This window comes from Dicentrarchus labrax, unplaced genomic scaffold (assembly GCF_905237075.1).
Source record: "Dicentrarchus labrax unplaced genomic scaffold, dlabrax2021, whole genome shotgun sequence".
Classification (NCBI taxonomy): domain Eukaryota; kingdom Metazoa; phylum Chordata; class Actinopteri; family Moronidae; genus Dicentrarchus; species Dicentrarchus labrax.
The window spans coordinates 21,010,708-21,028,795 of NW_026136701.1; the positions used below are offsets into that span (position 1 = coordinate 21,010,708).

Below are 18,088 nucleotides of genomic sequence, written 5' to 3' on the forward strand. Positions count from 1 at the left end.
CTTCATACCGGGGCTCGGGGACATGGGTCACCCAGCTCCACGGGGGCTTCTCCCTGAACCAGAGCACTGATACAAGCTCTTGTACCATTAGGTCGCTTTCTGAGAGCCACAACAAACAAATAAACAAAACAGGCCTAAATACAAATAGACCTACAAACAGAATAAAGTAGCCAAACTAGCAAAGAAGTGAACCGAACGGCAACAATTTCCTTTAAAACGTTAAATTTTTAACCCAAAACAAAACTGTATGTGTGAAAACAACACATGTCCGAAAACAAAGAGCCGGTTGTGACTATGTACAAAAGTAGAAAGGCAGTGAGCAGATGCAGCAACGCTTGAATAAAGACTGGAAAAAGTCCCCTCCAACAGACAGGCAACCTTCACACCAACTAACAGCACCCAGCCTCATGTGCTCATTTGATAATTGGGTTGACTTTTTACAAATAGTGGACCATCTTTAATTAGCAGTGCAGAGGATCCGATCAATAGTTTCCATATTTTGAGCCGCTCAGGCCAGCATAATGGACTTTCACTTTAGTCTCCAACTGACTGGTGACAGCGCTTTAAAATTCACTGCTGGACACGGCAGCAGCAGCAGCACCACGCCGTCTCTAACCAGTAAAACTTTATTTAAAATGTCTTTGTGTTAAGGCCTAAACACATATTTTTCTGTGCCGTATATTTACCGTAACTCAGTCGTGTTTTATGTTTATTTTTGCCAGGAACCAAAGAGAGAAAAGCAACAATCCGTGACATTAATCTGTAATAAATATGAGAACATAAATGAGTACGAGCAGCAATATTCAACATCACTGCACCACCTCAAGTAACTCTTTTAAAATACAAAGAATCTCTGGGAAGTGCAAAAGCAGAAACATGACACTGACAGCAATGACTGGACATAAAATATACAGATTTTTGTAAAAAGCACAACATAATTTCCCAGAAGCCAAGGTGATGTGTTCATATGTCTGTGTTGCTGTAACGTCTCACATTGCAGATTCTCTGGAAGTGTTTTTGCTTGAAAGATGACTAAAACCGTCGCTGATTAATTTTCCGCTAACAAACTATATCCGTAATTTTAGCTCTACTTGGAGCATTCCTAAAAGTATATGTCCGTCAAACTATGATCCAATACTTCGACCCGAGAAACTTTTCCTTCATGCTTCATCTGTCTTCTCTTACAAAACACCCCCAGTATCATAACAAAACCAGCTGCACCACTACACAGCTCATCACATAACACAGACTGTCAGAGGTATTGAGCTGGTGCAGCACACAGAGCCATGTGCAAGCAGGGACAAAAAGTGAAGGTGGAGCTGTGTGTTCAGGCTCCCTGGTCACCTGGTGGAAAGATCTGAGCCCGGGGTTCAACTCATCCATCCAAACAGGAACACTGTGCAGTTTGGGAGATGGATCTGAAACTAGACAAATCCATCAACGGCTCAGTGGGTACTTCCTAAATATAGGAGCAAGAACGGAGACACTCCTGAAAGTCAAACCAAATCTTGTGTAAACAAAAGTGCCTGCTTTATCTCAAGGCCGCCAATTCGCCTTCCAGGGCCGCATCAAGTCATGGTTTTGAAAGGTGTTGTATAAAAATGTAAAATACAATGTAATGCCCTTTTGTCTCTGCTCAGTGTCTACGTGGACCATTACATTACCTCTGCTTAAAATAGACACAGCCCCCAAATTCACACTACAGTGGGAACACAGGGACTCTGTCAGGTCTGAACCATGTCCCATGTGGAGCTCCCAACTACAGTTCTCACAGGGAAATTGACTTATGGGTTTCTCTAAATAATATTGAGGCCCAACATCGATACACTATCTGTCAGCTACTGAATTAGTCTGCGCCAAAAATAGAAAACCAAGTAAAAATAGTCTGATCAACAATATCGAGCTGGTTTCAATTCTCTCTCCCGTAAACAACCACAGCCTCCATGTCAAATTAGTTGTTCCGCTTGGAAGTCAACCGGTGACCCAGTCAAAATGAGCTTTTCCTCTTTTCCCCTAATCAAAAGTCAATAACAAATGACTAATATCAGACAGGGGAGTCTACAGTATCAGTGCAGATTGCATAAGCCTGAACCGAGCTGTTCTGTCTGAACCGAGTGGTGATTACTAAAAGAAGAAACAACCCAAATCCACACAGAAGGACATGAATTCTCAATAATAATAATAATAATTAAAAAATGCAGGTTAACATCCTTTTAAAATCTTATTCTATGATTTCAAAACACGCAGATTCTCTGGATGAGCCAGAACTCGAGCAGTCGAGGCCTCTGTGCTGTTTGTGTAGTTCACAAACTGGCCTCCGGGTGGCATCCCTTCGCTCCTGCTGCACGCAGCCTCTCTTCCACACTGACCCTGCCTGCTTTTAGCAGCTGGGTTCCCATGGCAACCCCAGTCGGTCCATACCACTCCTCTCTCCCTCTCTCCCTCTCTCTCTCTATCCCCCTGTCTCTTCCTAAGCCAGGCCGCTCTTGTATCCTTCCATTCCCAGACTCTCCCATACATCAACACAAAGCAGAACCGTGCTCGGTGCTAGCTTCCTACATTGTATGTGTGTCACTGTGTGTGTGTGTGTGTGTGTGTGTGTGTGTGTGTGTGTGTGTGTGTGTGTGTCTTTGGTGGGAGGGCACAGCAAATTTAGGCTTATGAAGACAGATTATTTTAGAGTGCCACCGTCTCAAGCACACAACCAAAAATAAGTCGACTTTTCGGTAAAGGGGAGGATTGTAATGTGTAGTCTGAAGCATGTGAGGAGAGACAGTAAAAAGTTAGCGAGCTCTTGTCGCAACCTGACAGACGCAGAGTCAGCTGTGATGAATTTGACAGGCAGGGTTATACGAGTTGAGGGGGCTGAACCGTGGGGATAATTGATAAGGATATTACAAGTCACGTAGCAGTCAGTAGGGGTCCCGTGAGATGGGCCTGGCTACGGTAATGCACACTGGAAAATGACACTTTATGGCTGCGAACTGCGGTGATGTTGTGACGGCTTTGTAGCAACCCTCCGTGGAGAAAGCGAGACATCCTCCACCCCCCAAAAGTAAAAGAAAAGAAAAGAAAAGAAAAGAAAACACACAGCAGCTTTATGCACCGGGATGCAACTAGTCAACAAATTACCACGGTAGCTTCGTCTGTCATTCGTGTTATAGATCAGTGGAAATGGATCTGCAGTGATTTGATGTGTTGGTGATTAGTGGGATATCTGTACAGAGTAATGAGTGCACAGTGTCGGTACTTTGCCAGTGAACAGGTGAGAACAGCAGGGTCAGAGGAGCAACACAGAGACTGCAGATTATTGCACTAAAAAAAAATCCCGAACTAATAAAATCCACTGATACACCATCACTTCCTTCCACCTTTATACAGCTCTAAGATGTGCAAAACATATTATCACAATCTTCCTTTCAACTCAAAATGAAGTCCTCTCTACTTCCTGAATGTACTGGACTAGAAGTGGCAAACCAAAGTAACCAGAGATACTGGTTTTGTGAGTTTCATGTGTTAGCAAAAAGCTAGTAGAATTATAATTAATGTCTTTGAATGTACAGGGTGACAACGTGTACGTATGCTGCTAGTTTATATATATTACGGTCAACAATCAACTACCCTACGTCCAGGGTCATCAAATTCTTTGTTTTGTCCGACCACCACTCAAAAACCTGAATATATTTAGTCTACAATTACATACAACAAAGAAAAGCACCACATCTTCACAATCTGGAAGATGTAACAACAGAATATTTGTCTTTTTTTGCTTTCCTTAAAGGATTTGTTGGTTACCAAAATCTTCTGTTGATCGACTAATCGATTCATTTTAGCTCAAGTTGCTGGTGTTTGTGCTGCAGCACAAAAAGACAAACAGCAAGTAACAAGTCACAGAGGAACGTTTAAGTACATTACGCCTTTGTTTAACTTGTAGCAGCTGTAAAAACACATCAGGTGTGGACTGGAATTAAATTTCTAAATAAATATTGCTTTAGAGTACAGTATCCCTCCCAAGGAACCACAACTCCATACAAAGAGGAACTGGATGTTCCCCTGACAGAGCATATTCTTTTGCCAGGACACTTTAAGATGGTGTTTTTATCTGTCTTCATGATTACGAGAAAGCTCCAGCATGTTGAGGGGTTGAGAATACCAACAACAATTAATCATCCAACCAAATCGCCGAACCGTGGTTTGTGCTGGAGCCAAATGTTTGCTTTAGTTAGCCTCCGAGCTACCTCCTTCAGCCTGGCCTGATGAAACAGCCAACAGCTCAAACTGTCTCGGCAAACAAACCGCTGTCACAGGAAAAAAAAAATATATATAAAAGGTTTCTAAAAATAGCTTTGTGCCCCCTTCTGACCACATTCCACAGGAGGTGAAAGTTGAGGCTTGTTTGACTAGTGGCCGAGGTGGAGGGAGACCTTTTGCCTGGGTGTGGCTGGACACCGCTAGCTGCTAGCCTCACTGCTAGCCCGGCCTACAGGCTACACAGCCTGAGCTCCAGTACACAACCAGGCCAAACCCTGAGCAAGCGCTGAGGGATCGAGAGCCCCATGTGATACAAAACATGCTAATGTCAATGCTAAACACACGTGGTCATGTGCTTTCTGATGGATTCTGCACGGCTCCAAGTCCACTGCTGCTCACTGTGATAGGCCGGCTTGGAAGCAACAGGGAGACAGTGTGGAGCCGGGAGCCCCCGTCATGATTAGACAGCAAAATGTCTCCTCGCGTGTCAAACCCCGCTTTGATCAATTCAGCTCTGCTCTGCTCCCCCCCCCACTTCTCTCTCTCTGTCTCTGGCAGAAATGGTTGAGCTGTGTGTCTGACTGTGTGTGTATGTGGTATGTGTGGTGTAGGGGGAGACAGAGCGAGCAGGAAAGCATATGGGTGCATTCATACACTCGCGATGATTTGTTTTATGTCAGGGCATTAAGAGAAGAGAAGGTATGGCCAGGCAGTGCGTAGTCGGCCTCACACAAACACACACAAAACCAACACAGAGGCGTTTTGTGTCTCACCTTCTGCTACTGACCTTCCCTTTGTTTACAGCGCATTGCCGGGATACTCCCTTTGATTCGGCTGCGCACACGTGACCCTCCGCCAGTTTCTGCTCTGCAGTGCTGCTGCACTAAAAATAGCCTCAGCTTGCCCTGGCTCCACAGCTAGTTTACATAAGCTCTAAGGGGGGGGGGGGGAGGTGGAAGAGGAGGGGGAGAAAAGGGAGCGACAGAGGGGGGAGAGAGAGGAGGGGGAGCCTCAGTGAAGAGAGAGAGAGAGAGAGAGAGAGAGAGAGAGAGAGAGAGAGAGAGAGAGAGGAGGAGGAGGAGGAGGAGGAGGGGGGTCTATGGACGACCATTCCACAATCTCTGAGCAGGGAACCTGCAGCGCCACTGCTGTCCTCCAGCAGTCTGTGCCTTTACACTCCTGGTCAACAGCAGGGTGTGTGTGTGAGAGAGAGAGAGAGAGAGAGAGAGAGAGAGAGAGAGAGAGAGAGAGAGAGAGAGAGAGAGAGAGAGAGAGAGAGAGAGAGAGAGAGAAAGGTATGTGTGTGTGTGTGTGTACTGTATGTGTGTGTAGTCGGCACACAGTAACAGACTCGCAGATATCCGCCATTCACCAGCCTCGCTCTGTGTCTCTGTCTGTCCTTTAAAATGGACGCACATTTTAACCCAAAAATAAAAATCTATTTATAGATATGATTCCCCTTCTTTAAGTGGAACATAAAGTCCAGTTTTCTCTCTGCAACGCTGTTCATAGTGAACATCAGAGGGACACAACTAGCAATTAACACAAACCTACAAACAATCTAAACGTGACACAATTCGTTCACAGGGAGAAAAAAAAAAAGGCATTTGTGGTAAATTATTATTTAGGTTTTTTTCACATATTTTGATTTAGATTTTGGATCAACTATTCAAAATGTACCCCCTTTTTTTTTTTCTATGGAGCAGTACTTGCTTTTCAAATGTGATCAAACTCATTGACTAAACTAAATACAGGCTGTCAGAGCCTCTGGTCTCTAGAAACAAAATAAAAACACACTGGCAGTGTAGCTAATCTTGTGACATGTAGCATGCTATGCTGGGCAGCTTTAGGCTCTCTTAACTGTTTCCAAATGCCGAGGCGGGCTGAGAGCTTTCTAAACCCGACATCCACAACTTTAAAACTTCCACAGTACTTTAAAAACACTTAACTAATGGACAGAAAAGGCCATTAACAGTTACAGTAACACTAAATATCTGGCCCTTACTGTTAAACTTATTAAATGTTAAATGATGTCTTTAAAAAAAAAGGGGGGTTTACACACACACACACACACACACACACACACATATACACACATATATACACACACACACTTGAAAAGGCTTCATATAGGGAATGACATGTGTTCTCATGTGTTCAGCAACATCCTCTCTGCTGTCGCTTTCTGGCCTCAAGAGAGGACTTAATAGATAGACTGCGAGCGAGCGAGAGAGAGAGAGAGAGAGAGAGAGAGAGAGAGAGAGAGAGAGAGAGAGAGACAGTCAGTCCCACAGGGGGCTCTAACAACCTTAAGGACAGTGGTTTGTGTAGATAGAGTCCCACTGAGCTTCCAGTAGATCAGATTCTACAGTTCAGCTCGAAACCACTCCTTCCTTTTCCTCAGAAATCATGCACACAAACACACAGCTACACACTCGCAGATACATTCAAAGCACGCACACACACACACAGACACACACACACAGACACACACACACAGACACACACCCCACACACACACACACTTCCATAGTGCCCCCTTTGATTATTCCTCAGTCAGCTGACAGCAGGGTCATCTGATTTTAGCAAGCGACACAAAGGTTTTTGTTAATCTGGATTAAGGCCCTTTTATGATTCTTTTTTTTTTTTTTTAAATGAAGAAACTAGGTAATTATTTACAGCTGTATAGTTATAATTGTGACAGTAAACATTTGAGTTAACATAATTGATTGTCTTGTTAAAAAGGCTAAAAGCACAAGCACAGAATTTACTAGAAATAGATGAAAGAGATTTAATTAAGTGAACTGAAACCATTTAGGCTATTTTTAAGAGTTTGTTTACAGAAAGTGGCCAAAGCAGTCAACAGCATACCAAGGAACAGATAAATATTAATAGTTTTAAAATGCATGCAATGCAATAAAATACATCAAATTGGTGCTGTTTCACAAACGTTTGGAGGACTACTTTTTACTGCTTTTGCTAGTTATGTGTTTGATTTTTGCTCTTTGTTACACAATCCATCATTTTTGAGTGAAGTTTGTGAAACCTAATCCAGACTCAGACCAAACAAACTTGTTTTCCTTCTTTCTTTCTTTTAGCCACTAAAAAGCTAAGAATTTCAGAAATCTCCATATTTGGTCATCATTGTCAGGTATGGAGTCTTCTCCTTATCAATCAAGTTAACACCATTGACCCTACAGACCCTAACAGCAGCTTTGTGCTTTAATAGATGCATAAAAACTCAAACTGTAACTTCAGCTCTTGTTCTCAAACTATGCTAGCTCTAACCTGGACAAAACAATACTGCCCATGAAGGTTTAACACAATTTAAAATGCTGCTCTGGCTGTAGTGAGACAAAACAGCCCTCGCAGACAATCCATTTCTTATGCCTTAAAAGTAACCTGATAATAATAAAGTTATTACACAGATCAGTTCAGACATGTAAGAAGAGCCCGGGCCCCGTCACAATCAGCCTCATCCGTCGGTTTTATACTGTGCACATCACATCGGCTCAAACATGAAGAAATTGAAGCAACTTATTGGTGACAGAAAAAAGCAGCAGTGACATGCAGCCGGTGTATAAATATCGCTCTCTCGGGCTCTTCCGTGAACAGAAGAGGCTCCTTATTGAGGAGAGCCACTGTTTGCGAAGCGTAGCCCCTCTGTTTCTGTAGGCCCTTCAGGGGCCGGGGCTGGCTGACAATGCCGGCCATTCTTAGCACTTTACTGCCTCAGATGACTGTGTCAGTGGCCCCCAGGCTGGTGACAGAGTCCCGTGACCAGCACTACACCCCAGCCCCAACCCCAGCCTCAGCCTAGGCCAAGAACCAGACCCAGCCTTAGATATGTCTATCCACAGTCCCATCTCCAGGACCTCGGGACTGCTGGAGATCTGCCCTCTCCCAACTGTACCTCTCAATCCCGGACCAACTGCACCACAGTGCGTCCTGACCTACGATGATCCTTGTAGATTTTAACATTTGGGTCCTATTTATAACTTCTTCAACCCTTGAGGACAGCAGATGAAGGATTTGGAAATATTAGTTCATAAAACACGATGTGACTATTATTTGTGAGACAATAGAAATAAATTCTTTCTCCTGATAGGAGGGATCAAACAAGGTGCTCAAAGTCCTTAAATACTGTATTTTTTTTTAAGCATAAACTCCAAACAGTGGTTCTGAACTTGGTTCCAGCTTCTCTCCAGTGAAGATTGTTAACTTAATATCTTTAGGTTTTGGACTGTTGGTCAGACAAAACAAGACATTTAAATGACTACCATGAGAATCTATGATAGACATTTTTCACATTTTATACACTAAATGATAATAATCACTAGTTGCAGCTCTACTGTATTTCACTAAATGTTTTTAGCATGACTTGTGACATTACAGGATTAAAGCAAAATCAATAAGATGATCATTAAAAACAACTTTCTGACTGACTCTACACTTGAGATTTACCAGAGGTTTTGCAGGTCAAAGTGTTGCAACTATTTCCAGCAGGAATGAGGAAAGGTTGTTGTCATTCACATCTTTTGAAAGTGTGTGAAATTGACACCCATTTTCCAGTCCACCCTGAGTAGCCCTCAATTCTCCTCAGTATTTGATCTTTGCCCCTTCTATTTAATCCTCATTAGGGTCAATGGCAGTGGTGTCAAAAGGCGTGCAATGTCTCTGGATGTCTAAAACAAGAACAATCTGACATTTGTCTCAGTAAGAAGGGTGCGCCGGGGCCAAGTCTCGTCTTCATGTATGTTTTGAGTACATGTGTGTATTTACTGCTGTGTGTGGTGTGATTACCATAAACTCTAAGGGATTGCGGGGATTAATAACCCGTAGAGGGATGATCATAGGGCTGCATAAAAGAGTAACATTTATAGTAGGTAAGGCAAGTGGGGCTGCTTCTAGCTGTTATTTTTATTATCAATTAATTGACACTTATTTTCTTAATTAATCGATTAATCATCCGGTCAATTAAATACCAGTAAGTAGTTAAAAAATGTCCAACACAATTTCCTGAAGCTCAAGGTGGCGTCTTCAACTTGTTCATTTTGTCTGATCAATGATTCAAAACTTAAAAGATATTCAGAGTACTGTCCCATATGACAAAGAAAAGCATCAAAAACACACTAGAGAAGCTGCAACTAGGACATGTTTGTCATTTAAGGTTTAAAAAATTATTAAATTTTCATATTTTGCTGATCAACTAATCAATTAGTTGAATAACTGTTTCACCTTGTTTGCAAGATATAAAATGTCTGGCTAAATTTTCCATATCTCATTGTTCTAAATCACTATATAGCGTCATGTCCCTCTGGATCAACAGCTATTAAATTCATTCAGGACATATGAAGCTGGCAAATTAAACTTTTCTTATCTGTAACACTTATCTCATCCTGCCAAACACTGAAAGCATATTGGTAAACTACACAGACCACAAAGCATTGTGCCTTAGACAAAAAGCATGGCGTTGGTCTTTGGGCCCAAACTGATCAAAGGGAGGCTACAGTTCAATATATTTGGAGGTTCATCATTTTAAAAAACAAATAACTTTACAGCATCTAAAGCAATCTCCGGCCTCATCATAAACTGCAGCAGTATCGCTCAGCTGTTTCATAGCCTCGTTTTCTTCAGTCACACTCCCAGACTGCAGCTCCAGCCAGGGCCGCTCTCTCCTCTGGCCCAGTCCCTGCTGCAGCAGCCACTGAGCACACCAACGCAGAGAGAGCTCCATACCAGCATCTAACACTGGATAACAATCATCCACTACAGGAAGAAATGCCTTTGTGTATGAATTGAATTGTGTCATATTTTGGACTGCAACAAACACTCCACCACAAAAAAAAAAAAAAAAAAAAAGCCAGCAGGCCCGGGAGTTCAGATTTGCGTGTGAAAAAGTGTTTGATTTTGCCGTTGACACATCCAAGGCATTGCAATGGAACCAGCCCGCCGCAGCTCAAAATAGCTCATAATCAATCAACTGGCAGACACATATCTGTGCTCTTAAAACGTATAAATGTGCAATGCAGAGGGCAGATCAATGGGTGACAGGATTCCAAAAGCATCGATATGGACATGCTCTTTGGCATAACAAGCGCTCGCCATCGGCCCGTACTTATTTCCTGTGCCTTTGTCCATTGGGCCGTCCAGCGTTAGGCCTGCTGGAAAAAATATCTGCCAGTGGAGCAAGGTCTGTGAAGGACAACACAGATGAAGTGGCAGAGGTATATTAATCTGCCTTCGTGAAATCTAAACACGACATATAGCTCAATCTAACCAAACTCTTCCTCTGCGATCTTGCGTGGTTAGTTTGTACAATACAATATATCTATTGTGTTTGACTGTTAGCATGTAAGGCTGCTGCCTGCCAATCTGTTCCTCCAACAAACAGCCGCATGTTGGCCAACTTCCTCTTTAATTCACTCTGTGAAAGCACCCTTATCACATTTGTGATCCAAGACGTAGCCTACAACACAAACACAAAAGTCTGTGGAAGTTCAATACCAAAATAAGAGAGAGCAGGTGCAGGGAACAGAAGTTAAAAGATGAAATGAAAGCTTCTTGGACTGACTACAGGAGTATGAGAGCAGGGTTGGGTCAGTGCTAGCTACGTTTTGACAGACCCTTATCTGAAGTTAGGAATAGCCAAAACAACAGACACAACAGACGTTCTCCAAACAATATAACGTGTTTAAATACAGCCCCAGTCTAAAGTTATGACCTCTGCTCCTTTACTTTCAACCCAGTTGGCTGTTGAAGCCGTCTACCACTGTTTTCCTACTTCCAGGATAGTCAGTGAGAACAGTCAGTGTAGTTTAGCAGTCATAATAACAATAGGTGTGTGTGTGTGTGTGTGTGTGTGTGTGTGAGCCTTTACACACGGACAGGTCTGCTGCCATGTAGGACAGAGTATCTATGAACGCCCTCCATCCACATAGTTCATACAGAGGTTAAAACTGAGAGAGGAAGTAAGTGAGAGGCCACGGAGTCTAACAAATTCCCAACGCCAATCAAACACACTGACAGTACAGACACATTGTGATGTTTCTACTCAACGGGGAGATTTGACTAAAAGTAAAAGGTACTGCACGTGTGAACAGACTTTCATGCTCCTGAAATAATGGTAGGTTGCTTCTGCTTTTCTATCACTGGAAACAGATGTTTTTAAGTTGTTTCCCAGAAAATTCAGAGCACTGAATCACACACACACACACACACACACACACACACACACAAGGAAAAGTGCTTGAGCAACAAAACACAACAACTACCAAAACAACTGAGCTGCTATTAAAGTAGGGAAAACTAAAAACTTCTGCCATATAAAAGTATGAGCCACTGCATGATTATTAACCAAATCAAAAACTAAAATCACAGTTTGTACATTTGTTCCAGATTAAGCTGTAACGTATTAACATTTTTTTTATCTCCTCTACACACACACTGTTACAGTAATATAATTTTTTTTTCAGCTTCAAGATGATTTATTGTTCAAACATACAACTGCTCACCAGCTGTTAACCAATCAGGAGCAGCAACGTAACAGGCAGAGAGGCAGTGATAGGAAGCCAGCGAGAAAGGCAGGAGAGGGAAGCAATTAAATGGAGTAAAAAAAAAAAAAGATATTGAAAAGGAGGAGGTTGGAAACAGGGAGGACAATTGGGACTTAAAACAAACAATTAAGCATCAGTCATTTGGCAGTATTTTGGGTTTGGAAGTGTAGATGTATCATAACTTCCATGCAAAAGAAAACGATCGAGTTCAAAACCAATACAATGCGCTGTAACACCAGAAACGTCACATATAAACCAGCACCACTCAGTTTAAATACTGTATGCTTTTCCCTGCCTTCATTTTACTCTGTGAATGTTTACTCATGTCACAGGATAGCTGTATTTTCAGTGCTTCAGTCAGTAGCAAGCCTCCGTGGTTTAACCTACTACAATACAGAATACTCTTTCAACATTCAGAAGACCACTGCATTAACAGCACTCAAAATGAAGAGTTTTAAATGTTTACGATACCACCATATTATGTGGTATCATTATGACACTGGAATACTGACTAAAGCAAACACAGGATGTTTTTTTTTTTTACATATTGTGCAGTCGTACTGCACACAGACAGGCTCAGAACAGCAAAGACAAACACAGGCCTTGGACTGGAAAAGCTCCACCTTACAGATTCATGTGACTCTCCAACCATCACCTGACTATCTCTCTCCTTTCTATGGAAGCTGCTTTCAGGCAGGGCAACCAGCAAAGACTTGACCCGAAGTCAAATTTATGTCCAAAGGAACGGAAGACATTCAGGAAAAGAGTACAGAGATTGTTTGTCTATGTGCTGTAACATCTTTAAAACATCTCAACACTACAACCATGTAACGCGGGCTCACAGCTCGCTGACAACAAGACAATATCCCCAGTCACTGATAAAGTGTGCCTTTGACCGAACCCGGAGAGATAAAGGCAGCCAACCTTTGGGATGGGAGGGGACAACTCCCAGCAGCCTGTACCATGTACATGTCCTCATATTTACATGTGAATCCAGAGGTGAGTCAGAGAGGAAGCAGAAGGAGAGCACTATAATCAGTGAGTCACTTTGCATATCCAAACTTCCTTTTACAGGCAGGAGAAGGGGGCCCCTCCGCTGTGTACAACCAGCACCCTAAAGGTGGCCCAAGGTACTCTCGGAGCCGTCCAAACAATCTGGGGCACCATGCAAAGAGACATCAGCTTCTGCGCCTTGCCACACTGAAGTTATCAGTATTTCCTAACTACAGTGTGTGCAGTACAATTGTGTTAGGACAAACTCTATACAGATTGTAGCCAAAATCAAATCATGACCCACATAGCTTTTGTCCAGCCTTAGAGAGACTGAAATGTAGTCTACCAACTCTCCACAAGTAGGTTATTACTATCACCGACACTGAAATAAGAAATGCCAACTTTAACAACAGCATTATTACATTTTTACAGTAAACAGTCAAAATACTGCTTCAATACAATTCCAAAGAATTCCACAGTTGGGCATTTTAATACAGGCCACACCAGGTTTTGCATATTGCCATGGTGAAATGAAGCTATATGTATAATTTTCCAAAGCCCGACTACAACTGCTGCTTGCCTTGCCACACCCAGAGTAAACATATCTCAGCCATATTCATATATGACACGACACCAGCACACACACACACACACACACTGCAGAGTTTTCACCTCAAGCAAAACACAAAGAGGACGGACAGAGCGCGGATACATTACAGCCGTATGAACAGCTGATTACATAATGTTTGTAGCAATCTTTTTGTAAACCTGCAAGTATCCAAAGCTCATACAAATCATATTAAAATTAATGTTTGAACTCACTATTGTGCACAGTCGATGAGCTGGTACTCATTGGACCTCTCGAAGCATGCCTTCACTCCTTCGTCGTCCCACAGCTTCTTTGCATGATCAAAGAACTCCTGAGGAAAAGAAGAACGGATATTAAGAAACAGACAATAGAGAAATAACATATATTAGACAACAAAACTTTAACATGGGAGTGCAATGTCATGATGGGAAGGTCAGAGGCCTTGAATTCATTGATACTGCTGAAGCACACTGCACAGGGTAAACCCACCCACAGTTACTTTATGAGCTTGTTTAAGTCCTCATGCTTTATATGTCCACATTTAATTAGTGTAACTGGATCTTGTCAAAATCATTCCCACTTAATTACCCAGTATCTATGTCTGTACCTTTTTTATATGTATTCTGTAGAAACGTAGTAAGCCACGTGTTCAGTAACTTACGACTAAGCAGCTTTTTACTTTTACTAAAAATTAAAAAAAGTCTTTTGAATTTGTACTTGTGCTGCCATGACGACTGGATAGCTAAATAAACCGAATGGAAAATTATATTGCCCATTTTGTAAACACATTTTTCCAAAGAAAACCATTCGGTCATATACACAGTTTCTCATCGTACACCGAGTACCACGCTTACAGTTACACACAGAACATACACACATCTGCACAACCACCGTCTTCCATCACAGAGCTGTTTAGTTTGAGCTGCTGCCTCGCTCACAATTAGTAGGATCAAAAAGAGTACTTAGAATATTACTCAGCAAGTATTAGTACTGTATTTACTTTAAGTTCTACATTTTGGGAAATGTGCTTGTTTGCTTTCTTAATGGGATTTACATGTCTGTACACAATATATGGAGCTAGAGTGAGGGATGTGTTTAGCCTCCCACAGGTTTGGTACTGTACCATCGAGCCTGTACAGTGAACTACACTAAAACCTCACAGACCCCATCGATCAACCTGCACTAATAGCCATGTTTTGCACATAAATGCAGATGATATCAGAAGTCATATGAATTATATAAGTAGATATTACTATAATACTTGCAAAGACTACAGTGACTCAGTTACAAATTTTCACATGAATGTTCTTCAAAGTGCTGGCCACTATTTCTTAATTTAAGACAGGAAAAGAGAGTCACATCAAAACTTAAACGTAATATCCTTCTCATTATGCCACAACAGTATGTTTGTAGGCAACTTGGTAAAGAGTTGTAAAGTATCTGAATGCAGTGCTGCATCAGGAATCTGTAAAAGTGAGTTTTATAATTCCAAAAAACAACAAGAAAAAGCTATTTAATACTGTATACAGTAACGTGAGTACGTGAGCAATTAGTTACACCTCTCTTGAGCTCTCATTCACTTCCCCCATACAGGTTTATCCAACAGTTCCTGAATCAAAACTCATGACTTTCTGGTCACAAGCTCTCTTCTGTAAACTGTAAGCTAAACACTCTGATACCATAACTTCAGGTGAAACTACAGAAACAGTTAATTACGTCTCCTAAAATATCAGATGTAACCCGCGCTGCTGCGGCACAAAATCCATCCATAGGCACGACGCTGTAAATGACTATACATAGTTTAAGAGGGAGCATTATATGGGGAACTCATCAAGGACTTTGAGACATTTCCCAGGACTCTCTGTATGCCCTAAACAAAGATGATTGGGCTAATATCCCTCGTCGCCTCCTGTGCACATGTCTTTTCAGATGGGCTCCTCCTCTAGCCTGGAACTACCACATGACTCTCTGCACTCAGCTCTGGCTCTGCGCTCTGGCTGGGGAGAGGGTGAAAGTAGCCCCGAACCAGAGAGAGAGAGGGAGAGAAGGAGCCTGATAAATGATCACATGCTCCGGGAGATCTCCTCTCGGCAGATCCGGTGATTAGTTCAACATGGAGGAAATCCACTGATCCAGTCTGCAGAAGTCTCACATACAGATACATTAACATTTGTTTACTTTTTTTTTTTGTTGCAGATGAATGTAGGCTCACACTTCAGACACAAGCCCGAAATAGCCTAAACACTGATGCTATCATGTTAGCTACGTTGACGTGCGGTCCACATATTAACACCATATATCAAAGTGTGATACATTAATCCATCGCTTTTTATTTTACAACCATGGCTCAGGTTTTTTTCCTGTAACAAAAGCATTTGACCGATACACCAAACACTTGATAAACAAAGAAAAATGGGGCCATATTTGCTTTCTTGCCTGTATTTGCTTCCATTTCTGTTACAGTCAAACTTTAACACCCACCTCAACTAATATCAATAAGATTCGACAGCGCTGATTACATTCTTCTGCTATTAGCTCTGCAGGTCTCGCCAAATTTTTTAATACCAGCAGACATCGAGGGGCTTGAAAACTCAAAAGAAGGGCCCGACAAAAGCTAGCAGGCGGTGGGACTGGATGGAGAGAGGACGAGGGGTGGAGGGTGGAAGGGGCAGAGCGGGGGGGGGGAGCAGAGTATGGTCCTCAGGGCTCTTTTCCACAGAGGCGTGTGACACTGGGCCTTTGAATAAATGCAGTGTGTGCTGCAGTGCCCTACAGAGGAACTGATAACACAGAAAGAGACCAGGAGGGAATTTGCTTTAACACAAGCTTTCTTAACTCTTTCCTGTAACTCTTCCCAGTCCACTTCCACACAACCCCCCCCCCTTCCCCCTCCTCCATCCTCCTCCATCACCAGCCATGAGATGCTGATTCTCTGCCGGCTCTGCTAGGACCATCTCTCAGCTCAGCCTTAGCTTCAATGTTAATCAAGTTGGGTGTGTGATGTAATATTTCACTTGAATCATATAGGTCAGACTGACACGGAGAACAAAATGGCCTGAATCGGATTCAACTTAGCAAAAAACAAAGTTGTGGAGAAAATGGCTTGCATCTTCCGTCACAAGGGGGACACTAGAATTCCTTTGGGCGAAAGTTTTGAAGAGACCTTTGGCCTTAGAGCAAAATGTACAGCAACGGGTACGAACCTCAAATCCCACCATACATAGACAGCCAGACAACCAGCTGGCTCCTCAGTACACCATCATCACCACATTTATTGGATTTGAATAGAATATCTGTGTTAGATAACAGTCGCCCAGCACAGAGAGACCTGACTTTCATGGGTTACCTCAGTTAAAGAGTGCAGACAAATTTAGCTAAAAAAAAAAAAAAAAAAGAGAGAGCAAAAGCGAAGGAGAGAAGGAGCGACTGTTCGAGACTGTTCATCTTTCATAACACGGTTCCAAAAACGGAGCAGCCCTCCGTGCCACCCTTTGCCCCACATTGCGGATCCTCAAGTAATCAATTAGAGGAAAAACAAACTTCTAGGACCGAAGCTGTTCATCACGAGGAAATCACCAAGAAGCTAACAACAAGGGAATGCGATAGAAGTATTACCCTTCACGGCCGTAGCGAAGGAACAAAAAGCAGCACAAAGCAGGTCACGTTTCCTTAATAGAAAGTCATAATTATTAGTTGGCCTGTAAACTGACAGCAGACAACATTAAATTAGGTTACACACTCGCTGACAGTTGCTGATGTGCCCATATTTGGCCACGGTGTAACATTTAAACAGTAATTCTGGACCCAAACACAAAAATAGATCAGTTCACCAATGGGTGGGGCTGGACATAATATGAAGCTCACCTTCCACAATAGACTGTAATTCATATTTCAATTCACACCCAAAAACACAAGAAAATACTTCTGTGGACCAAATGCTACTTAATGGTGTCGCTGACCTGCTTGCTTTAAGCATTAAAATGAACAGGATTACAATGTAGGCTTTAACATGCCAGACGAGAGGAAGATACACGGTGCAAAAACAGGGGCTGAAGCTCATTTGAATTTGCTCCACTTCAGTCGACAGAGACAGAAGGGTGGCTAGCATAGCTACCACAGTGGCATTTGTTTCCATTTGCATAGACGACCGTTTGTGTCTGTGTTTTGGGCATACTGTTATGCCAACCTACCGTAGGGAAAGGGTTTTAAAAAAAAGGATGCTTTGATGATAAAGACTACAGGCGAGCAGACGATTTACATGTACCAAAAAAAAAAAAAAGGGGGAAAACTGTCATCTCACAAAAGTTTCTAGTCATGAAAGTGTATGCAAAGAGAAATCCATCTCCACATCTAGTCTGTAAATCCTCTGTACCATAACCAGCCAAACATAGATCACGTGACTTCACATCAAGATATTTAATTTCGACTTTTAACTTCTATCTAAAAACGTCAACAGTAAATTACATGATTCCACGTCAACAAACAAAAACCATACAGGAACGAATCCACCCCTTAATCGCTTCGAAGAGACGGCAACTTCTCCACCAACAGCACCTTTAAAAAGACCATGATGCAGTGCGACCATAGCTATGTTGCTTGTCGCCTTCCTATTTGACTAACCAGACACAGCACACCACAACATTGTTCTCTCTCTCGGGCTCCCTTTTCACGACTGGAAAAATCTAACTACGCTCTCACG

At 42.4% G+C, this 18,088-nt stretch overlaps 1 protein-coding gene and 1 long non-coding RNA gene across 3 annotated transcripts in view; one reads left to right on the plus strand and one right to left on the minus strand.

Moving 5' to 3' along the window:
• Nucleotides 1–5,545, plus strand: part of LOC127367977 (uncharacterized) — a 269,916-nt gene extending 264,371 nt beyond the window's left edge. The window contains exon 2 of the long non-coding RNA XR_007885566.1: nucleotides 5,489–5,545. This is a non-coding gene — a long non-coding RNA (uncharacterized LOC127367977). The remainder of the gene's footprint in view (nucleotides 1–5,488) is intronic.
• gnal (guanine nucleotide binding protein (G protein), alpha activating activity polypeptide, olfactory type) overlaps nucleotides 1–18,088 on the minus strand; it is a 47,415-nt gene that overhangs the window by 12,198 nt on the left and 17,129 nt on the right. For both annotated transcript variants that reach the window (XM_051408250.1, XM_051408259.1), the window contains exon 5: nucleotides 13,623–13,720. In XM_051408250.1, the coding sequence (XP_051264210.1) occupies nucleotides 13,623–13,720 (98 nt within the window). The remainder of the gene's footprint in view (nucleotides 1–13,622; nucleotides 13,721–18,088) is intronic.